The sequence below is a fragment of the Impatiens glandulifera genome, chromosome 6, assembly GCF_907164915.1.
Source record: "Impatiens glandulifera chromosome 6, dImpGla2.1, whole genome shotgun sequence".
Lineage (NCBI taxonomy): Eukaryota > Viridiplantae > Streptophyta > Magnoliopsida > Ericales > Balsaminaceae > Impatiens > Impatiens glandulifera.
Window position 1 is genome coordinate 1,357,450 of NC_061867.1, and position 10,233 is coordinate 1,367,682.

The 10,233-nt window shown below is 30.3% G+C and overlaps 1 protein-coding gene across 2 annotated transcripts; it reads right to left on the reverse strand.

Moving 5' to 3' along the window:
• Positions 1-1,189: 1,189 nt before the first annotated feature.
• On the reverse strand, positions 1,190-2,977 carry LOC124941420 (E3 ubiquitin-protein ligase CSU1). 2 transcript variants are annotated; one of them, XM_047481745.1, is made up of 4 exons: positions 2,765-2,977; positions 2,571-2,654; positions 2,242-2,484; positions 1,190-2,154 (listed from the first exon to the last, which is right to left on the reverse strand). In XM_047481745.1, the coding sequence occupies exons 3-4, from the start codon at positions 2,478-2,480 to the stop codon at positions 1,473-1,475; spliced, it is 921 nt and encodes a 306-aa protein (XP_047337701.1). In that variant the 5' UTR covers positions 2,481-2,484; positions 2,571-2,654; positions 2,765-2,977; the 3' UTR covers positions 1,190-1,472. The 2 variants fall into 2 exon arrangements, with proteins under 2 accessions (XP_047337701.1, XP_047337700.1); XM_047481744.1 differs by having other exon boundaries at positions 2,571-2,670.
• Between the last annotated feature and the right edge of the window lie 7,256 nt (positions 2,978-10,233).

Here is a 10,233-nt window from a genome sequence, read left to right on the forward strand (position 1 = left end):
TTAATATATTTAGTATTTTTAATGTTTGGTTAATCAGTTTAATGTCTATCTTTGTGATAAAAAAGTAAAATAATTACATTTTTTTTTCTTTTATTTCTGTTTACTCTTTTTATTACACACCATAAAAAAATTTCTTTTTCAAATACAAAATCTTCTCTTAATCAACTCTTTTCATCTTTGACTCCAAACCTAACATTTGTAAAAATAAATAAATAATACAAGTTAAATTTATATTTATAATAAAAATATAAATATAAATACACACAAACTTAAATAATATCTCTTAATGTCAGGTTAGGTTAAAATAAAATCCTATAAACTTGTAATATAATTACTAAAATTAATATTAATATAAAATTATTATATTATAAAAAATAATATTTGTTTTGTAATTTTTAACTCATTGAGTCTTATATTAATATTTTCATATATAAAAATTACAAAATTAAAAATATATACATGACATAAAAGAGACTAATTTTAAGTCACCATAATTGTTTTCCACACTAAAACATCACAATTTTTGTTATGAATATTTAACTGTATTTTTAGATTCTATGTATAATTATTTGAAAATTTTCTTTTCTAATGTCATTTTAGTATGGCATATTTAAATCTTCTTATAAATACAAATATCAATGACCTTTTAACCCACATTTCATTTTAGAGTGGGAAAAATATAGATCATTCAAACAATAATAGTAATATAATGAAACTTGCATTTATTTGCCTTGACTATATAGTGTTCCTTTTATATTAGTTTTAATGTTTGATGAAATCTTTATTGACCAGGAGAACCGAAGTAAAAAAGTTGTCAAGAAAATACGATAGATGACAATAAGACCATGTAGATCGTATTCACAATGAATGGGGAGACAAATCTATGATAATCTGATTTTGACAAAATCTATAATGAAGAATAAATGAACTAATAAAAGTTATGAAAGTACTGAAAAAGAAATAAATTAAGATCATCAAATCAAATCTTGACAAAGATCAGCAAATACTATATTGTTAGCTATAACTTACCCAAGTACATTAATAATCAAACCATCCATCTTCAAAATCAACCCTTTTAGAATCAACCAAGTCGGGAAACAAAGACCAACAAAGATGAACTGGAAGTGCCAAATATGATATAATCTGAATCATAATCCAAAGGAACAATACCAGTTTCTCGATTTAAGAATTATACCAATTGATCTTGTATTATTGTTTTAATGTAAAAAGAGTCATAACCCCACATATGAGCTTGAACATATACATTACTTGATTTTCAAATTTCTAATCCCAAATGGGATAAAATTTGATGGCTCATTCATATCCGAATCAAAATACACAAACATTGCATATGAAAGCAGCTAGTTTATGACAACATTCTTAGTTCATAGAAAGGAGAGATTAAGAATAAGTTGAATACAAAGCAAAATTCAAAACGAAAATTTAGATTAAAACAGACCTTTTGTTTAGGTTCATGTTTTTGTGGGAGGTCTGACAAGGCCCAAACCACTGCCACTACCCAAATGCTTGAAATCAGTTGCCATTAGGTTATCTCCATGGGCAGCAAAGCCAGTACCTCCTTTTTCCAAATCAATCAAGTTCCTCTCTTTACACGGCTTGTCACAAACCAGACACACCTTGTCCACAGCCATGAACTTACCCGCACATTTCTTGCAGAAAACATGCCCACACGAGCTCAGGGCCACAAGCGAGATTGTGTTAGTAAGAGTCGCCTTGCAACTCGGGCAGATGTAACTTCTTGTCAGAAAATTGGATTTCTTGCCTTGATGATTGTTATCTTCTGTGAAATGGATTGGGAAAAGGCTCTTCAACTTGAGTTTTTCACTTCCTTCAGGGCAAGTCGTGCTGGCTGGTGGGGCATCCACTTTAGTAGGGGCTGCAGGTGTAGCAGATGGAAGCCAGAACGCTTTCATGGTTCTAAGCGCTTCTTCTTCGTAAGAGGTTGTCTTTACACTGTTTGCTCCATGGAAGCCACTATTCTTGACTATGCTGTAGTTCTTGTCATTATACTGGGGAACTGCACCATGGTTTTGCTGATCAAATGCATCCAATTCTTTCGCTTTCTGTAACGTTGATTTCTCTTCTTCCTCCTCTTTCTCTTGCTTCTGCTGGGCATTATGTGCAACTTGCTTCCTATTAAACAATCACAAATTGTTTTGTTTTACAGGTTCTTGATCAAAACAAGCTAACAAAATTACATAACAGTAAGCACAAATGTACCTTTGAATGTCTTTCTTCTGAGACAGTAAGCACTCTAGAATGCATTCTTTGCAGAAAGTATGGCCTTTCTGGCAACATAAGGGGTCAATGAAAGGCTTGAGACAGAGACAGCAGGAATCAAAAGGCTTAATCGAATCTCTTCCAAGTCTCTCCTTCTGTGTTCCATAACCTAGTTTCTTCTTCTCATCATAGGTGAAGAAAGCAAGATCATTGTTGTTCTTCGAGTGTCTTTGAGGCATTTCACTACTCAAAAGACAGAATTCTCAGCTGATTCAGAGGATTTGAAACCCAAAACTTAGCAAGCTATGAAGTAAGAGTGGAAGAAGAACCTGATAAGGATAGCTCGGGAATACCCACTTCAGATCTGAATACAGCTTTCGAAATCGGTGAAATCAGATGTCGGAACTCCAAGACTTAAGCAAGAAAACCCTGGGTTAGCACAAAATCTGATTCAGAAGAGAACTAAGAAGAGTAATAGACATAAGGGACTAAACCCATGTACAGTTTAACGATTCTTCCTTACCTCTGGTAGAATCGAAGCCCTTCACGACAGTCTTCTTGGATCGAAGAAGCCCTGGTTGTAATCGTCTTCTACTGGTACAAACAACGAGAGATCGTCTTCTTAGAACAAGCGACGAATCGACGAACGATCGTCTTCTCCTTAGAACAAACGGTCGTAATCTCCCTGACAAGCGGCAATGGCAGCGGTTCCCGTTATCTCTAGGGTTACCTCTAAGGGAGTGTTTGATTTAGGGTATTATATTTACAATTTTCTAGTAAATTTGTCTATATATATATATTATAAATATATTATTATATAATATATATTATTATTATTATTTTAGTTTTTTAGTTTTTTTCCATAAAATATAAACTCAACAAAACTGAAAAGTCAATATTTTTTGTTCTTTGGTCCACTGTCATGTTTAGTTGAATCGATTTTTTCGTCTCGAATTTTTATAATTTGAATACTACTCTCAATCGCGGATTGTGTGATATTTGTACCCTTCAATTGAATTGGTGATCTTTCCTCAAGTCCTTGTCCTGAGATGAAATAATCGTATCTTAAGTTTTTTTTTTTTATTTCTTCGATAAAAAGCTAATCAATTTGATTTTTCATATGACTTTTTACAATAATCCTTTAATTATTTGTTTGAATATCACACTATTCCGGTTATATAAATAAATAGTTCATTTTTATTTGACGGGATCTTTTACTTTTATTGTGTTATTTATTAATTATTGACTAAGAATAATTTAATTGTTGCTTAAAATATTTAGTAGAGATTCGAAGACATTTTTATAGGAAATTTGATCAAATGACCCTCAAAAGAGGGGTCATTCTTATTTTTAACTCTAGTAAATTCAGTTTTTATTTTTAACATTTTTTTAAAAAAAGTTTCCATTTTTACCCTTACTAACCTTTTTACATTTTTTTACTTTTTCTTTTTTTTTTCTTCCTCTTCCTTTTCCTTCAATTTCCATTTCCCTTTCTACCCGTTTTTTCTTTCCCCTCTTCCCTTCCCCCGGCGACAGTTCTCGACGGCTCCTCGGTTGCTCTCCCCCTACGACTTCCACACCCCACACCCCAAGCCGACTCCCCCACGACGGTTCCAGCCCCAGCCGACTCCCCCACCAGGGGCGGAGCCAAGTACAAGCTGGCCCGGGCTGTAGTCCGAGTAGCCTTAAACAACTTGTATGTATTTTATCAATAATGACGGTAAATTACAGTCGTTATTGGTTATTTTCCGTCGCTAAATGACATTGGTGACAGCAACCTATAAAACTAGCCCGGCTAGATTTTTTTAATAAAAAATTAGCCCGGGTAGGTTTCAAATCCTGGCTCCGCCCCTGTCCCCAAGATCGTCGGACGCCCTCCCCTCGAGCCCGACTACCCGTTGATCGCCAAACGCTTCCAAGCCGACTCCCGGCGATCGCCAAGTCCCGGAGACGCTGAGCCCGACGTTCGCCCAGCATTACTGAGGTTAGTTCGACTACTCCCCGATGATTTTACTATTTTTGCATGTTAAGTATGAAAGTTTTATGGTTTTAGGGTTTTAGTTTAGGGTTTATGTTTTAGTTAGTTATATTGCATAAACCCTAAACTATGTTAACTATGTTAGTTCTATTTTTGCATGTTAACTATGTTTTATGGTTTTTGCATGTTAATTATCAAAACATTTCAAACTAAAACAATAGAACTAACTAAAGCATAAACCCTAAACTAAAACCGTAAAACCACAAAACCTTCATACTTAACATGCAAAAACAGTAAAATCATCGGAGAGTAGTCGAACTAACTTCAGTAATGCTGGGCGAACGTTGGGCTCAGCGTCTCCGGGACTTGACGATCGTCGGGAGTCGTCCTAGAAGCGTTTGGCGATCAACGGGTAGTCGGGCTCGAGGGGTAGGCGTCCGACGATTGTGGGGGAGTCGGCTGGGGCTAGAACCGTCGTGGGGGAGTCGGCTTAGGGTGTGGGGTGTGGGAGTCGCAGGAGGAGAGCAACCGGGGAGCCTTCAGGGACTGTCGCCGGGGGAAGGGAAGAGGAGAATGAAAAAACGGGTAGAAATGGAAGGAAAAGGAAGAGGAAGAAAAAAAAGAAAAAAAATATAAAAATGTTAGTAAGGGTAAAAATGGATTTTTTTTTTTAAAAAAAGTTAAAAATAAAAACTGAATTTAGTAAGGTTAAAAATGAGAATGACCCTCTTTTGAGAGTTATTTAATCAAATTTCCCCATTTTTATTGGTTCGATTGGCTTGCTCTACTTCAACACTAATAGTTCACCGACTCAAATTAGTTAATTTGTTTTTGAAGAAATTATTAACATTTCATCGTTTGATTTTTCACCGTGTGTTTTATTTTTGTAAATTTTATTTATATAATTATCATTAGATCATTAATTGTTTGTTTTGATTTTTTTAAAGTATTATTTATTATATATAATAAAAAATAAATACTTCAACATAATATATATATATATATATATTCCCGTACTTCTTAATCTATTTAAACAACCCCATTAACTTGATCTTGGATTAAATTTCACTCAAAACTTCAGCTTAAAATCAAATTGATTTAAAATAATTATTTGTCATTGATTTTGATCTCAAGTTATTTTTTCATTAATTTAACTAAAAGTTTGGTATAAAATCAATATATAACTAATATTTTATATTATTACTATTATCATTTACTGAAATATATGTATACATGAATTAGTTAGATATTTAACCAAAATGAAATATATATTAAAATAAAATAAATTTAATATATATATATAGTAAAAAAAAAAATCATTAAACATAAAAAATTAATCATTAAGCTTCACATAAAAAAAAATCATACTAAAATTATATCATAATGTATATGTATAATGTGATGTATGTAGGAATAATAACTATTCACTACTTTTTTTAAATCTTATTTTTTTCTGTGTGTGAAACACTTTTTTTTTTTTTTAAAAGTGTACAAATATAGACTATATTAATGTTGTATATAATTTTCTATTTAGGAAGGGGATTAAATAAAAAAAAACCTTTAATCATCAAATTTTAACACAATAATTTGTTACAACCAAAAAAACTATATATATTAGGAAAAAGAGCAACTACATATAAGGTTGTATTATTTAAGTTATAGATGATGAGATTAATTATAAATCATTGTTCACATGATAGTTGTACCAACTAACTAGCAAATTAAACCATTAATGATCAAACCATTCTTCTTCAAAATAAATTCAAATTGTTTTTTTATTTGTCGAACTTAAATTATCGAGAACATATTGATACGAACAATACATACTTAAACAACAATTCTATAGTAATCAAACATCTTTCCTTAAATAATCACTAAAATTGTAGAAAGTCTGGATCTCCGAAGAATCTCAACAATTGAGATATACAATCAAGAAATTTTCAACAGTTGTTTAAACTTCTTTCTTTTTTGAGTGAAACAATTTTTTTTTGTTAATAGAGGAGAAAATTAGTGAATGATGGAAAAGGGTGCTTAGGGTTTACTTTTATTATGTATTGAATTAGTGTTGAAATAGCTTTTTGGAACATCTGAATTAGGCTTAAAGTAACACAAATAAAAATGAATAAATGTGCTAGAAATGTTGATAATTTGCCCCCCTTGTAGCATGCCAGCCTGCAGTTCTTGTTCCCTTTCTTCCTGTCATTTTCTTTTCCACTTTAAAATTTCTTTTCAATTATTTTTGAAAAAAAATGAAAACTTTAAAACCTTCTTTATTTTTTGGTTCCACAACTATGGGTTTAATGGGATACTTATATATAGCCAAAGAATACTATGCAATTGTTAAATGGAATATTTTAGTGAACTTAACACATAAAACCGGCGTAACAGTTTGTGACGACATATAAGAATCAACATTGTCATTAAAATGTTAGTAACGACGAATCTATTATTATAGTTGTTATTATTTCGATTTCTAGTTTGTGTTATATATGTTAAAGGCAAAAGTCAAAGTACCAAAGAGATTGGTTGTTTAATCACTTCTCAACATTAAGATCTACTTTGATTTTGGGATCTATGAATTTCTTTTATCAAAAAAAATCTCCGATATCAACTCATTCATCGACTAAAATATTGATAATTTATTTCTATAAAATTTAAATATATATAAGAGAACATTATATATAATAATTAGTTTGACCAATTAAAAAACTAAAATAACTTAATTTTTTATCTAATAATTTATTTAAAACGAGCCCATTAAAAATCTCAAATAACCCACTATGAAAAAGGTCTAATTAAAAAATGTGATCACATTTGTTATTGGAATTTTTTTAACTCATCTCATTTAATTTAACCCAAGTATATATTTCTGTTTTTTTATAAAGGGTACAAATGAATTGAAATAATGATCATATATACTCAAATAAAAAATGAGTGTAAAGTAGATGGTTGATTGAACATACATGTATTTGTACAATGTACATGTAGGTACATAGTAGAATAATAATAAGTGATAAGGAATCTAGACAAAAGAAATACATAAATAAATGATATGAGTAGTGATTAATTAATTCCTAGGACTATGAAGCTAAGCTAATGATTTTTTTTTGGCAATTTTGAAGCTAGTAAGTCATTTATAATATATATACACAATACAAATGATGAACTCTCACATGGGCACTTGTACTAGTTACTTGTGGTACAAACAATAGTAAAATTAAATATAATAATTCCACTTATAAAAATACAATATTAACATAACATTGAATGATAAGTGCGCATGCATCTTGTTTCAGTTTTACACTTGCAATATACATTGCATGCATGCCCCCATCCACATGCATTTTTTAAGGAATGAGAATCAATTATGTTAAACAAACAGGGTGTAATCCCTCGGGTTAAGCCTTTTATGTTATATTGAAACATATAGTTTTGTATTAATTTAGTAGTGCTATTAAGGTTGCGGATTCAACTCTGGTATAAAACAACTTTTTTAGGATTTTTAATCGGCAAACTAGCTCATTGCATTTCTTTAGGCCGGCCCTGACCCACCTCAATGATGATCTTGAAGTGGTCAAATTGAGTCAGACATGTCTCTTTCAATAATTTCTGATTATCCTAGGCCGGAAAATACGTACGAATCAGTCAAAAATCTTCTTTTTATCTCTCATTGTGTGTGTTTTGATGATTTTGTTTTGTGGGAGTGAGTGAAGGCTAGCTATAATGAATCCGTAAGAGCACGCTTAATAATGTTGTCTCCTATATACTATACTATATGGGATCACCAATTCAATCCATGATATTGCTTAAAAGGAACATTCCTTTTCATGCTTGTCTTCAACCCAAGTAAGATCCATTCGATTCACCACAAACAATATCCTTCATTTGACCTATTAGCTACCTACCTATATATAGCTACCTTTCCCACAATTACAAACATTTATTGAATTTTAGACCACCCTTTTTCAAGATATTTAAACCAACCCACCCCACCCCCACCCAATTTCAAATAATTTTAAACTCAATTTGCTTCTCCAGGCACCTACTTACCCTATCTCCAACCCCATTCCTCGCAGGTTGTCTTCCAATATATCCTTAATGGAGAAGAAGAAGGATTAACCCAGGTACAACTTTATCATTAAAATAACTTAATTAGCTAGCTTTTTACAAATTAAGAAATTCGATGAACATGCATGTCTTAATTTCCTAACACACAGTACCCAACATGCAATATTAATGTTTCTAGCTAGGGTATACTTTCGTAATAGTCCCTATTGAGTTACCTTTCGTATAGGGTGAATGTCCATTCTTTAATTTATCCCTATTAGGATTCCTTGTCTAATTAAGGCTAGCTATAAAAAAAAAACATTTACTTAGTTTGTTTGATGATATGTCCCTAGCTACTTTCATTGATATACTTCAAGCTGGCATCAAACAATGAAATGATCACCAATTAATTCATTTTCCAGATTTAACCTAGTTATATCTATAAGAAAGACCAATATTGAGATCAAATCTTTTGGGACAATTCATGCATCTCGCGATGATCTAGCTTAGTTATCTACAAGTCGATTAACCTATGGATTGAGTTTTAATTGCAGGACATTATTAGTCTCCTAGATGCATGTAGCCTCCTTATTATTTTCAATTTATTTAGGGTAACAATTAATGACATTTTTTAAATCAAAATCTTTGTTAGACTGTTATAAATCTCAACATTTTTATTATTATTATTTAAAGATGGATCCTATTCATTTTTTGAAACATGCCCAATAAGTAATGAACACATTGAACTCAACTACAATATTGGCTAGAATCAAATGAATTGATTACAAAAATAGGCAAAGATGACAATTTTGTGTGTGAAAGTGAAAAAGTTATAGGAATATAAAGTTTAAAAGTAAAACAAGACCCAGCATTCCCACTCAATTTTATTATGTTCACTTTTATTATTCATATATGTAAAAAATCAAAATAATTAATTTTAAGATGATTCTATGCTGAAATGAAACACTTTTTACCTGGAGAATACAAACTAAATTGTTCACATTTCTTTTAAAAAGTAAGACATATTTTTATTTTTTTTAAACTCAGATCCCATAAAGATCACATATATCGATCAATGACAAATTAATATTTACCAATACAGATTAAACTGTCACAAGATTTATCTCCTTTTTTTTTTAAGTTTCATGCAAATAAATAAATTAATTAATTAAAAAATAATAATAAAAATCATTAAATTGTGACATGATTTGTCATAAATTTAACGTAATAAAACTAAAATAAGTAAAATACAACATCAAGTTTACAAAAACATAAATGAACGTAATTACATCAAAACATTTTATAAGAATTAAAATCAATATTAATCATATTCCTATTAATACAAAAATTTGTCTTTATTTTCTTCAGAATTTCACAATTTACTATTGTTAAACTTCGAATATTTATATTTCTTATATCAAACAACGTAAATAACCACAAATTTAAACATCATCAAGTATAATCTATTTTTTTAGAAAAACAGTGTTATTTTCATATTTGAAAAAACATAAATATAAACTTTTGAAAGACAATTAAAAATAATATTTAGCCACAATCACAATTATTTTTTATAATGGACAAGGTTAAAAATAAAAGAGAATTCAATTGTATTTGTTATGAAAAGTACTGTGATTGAATTTTTCTATTATAAAAAATAAGTAAATTTTTGATTTTGTTACATTTTCTTTTTAATAACTCTTTTGAAGTAGTTTGTTGGAGAAAAACTATGACAACTGCTATTGCAACTTTGTGTATTTCAATATGTTTGTATTTCGCATAAATTTTTATCCCTTTAACATTATTGATCATAGATCTTTATAAATCAGACTCGATAAATATTTTTTCTCGTAGTATCTTCAACTGTAAGTTTTTTTATATAAATTTCACCAATCAATTAACCAAGGAAGGCATGATCCATGAATTTTTAAACAGTAAAACATAAAACCCAAACAAAAATGTGACAAAAG

Coding starts and splice junctions, on each gene's coding strand:
- LOC124941420 (XM_047481745.1), bottom strand. CDS start 2,480: ATGCCTCAAAGACACTCGAAGAACAACAATGATCTTGCTTTCTTCACC. Junction 2,155..2,241: donor CAGAAGAAAGACATTCAAAG/GTACATTTGTGC, acceptor ATTGTTTAATAG/GAAGCAAGTTGCACATAATG.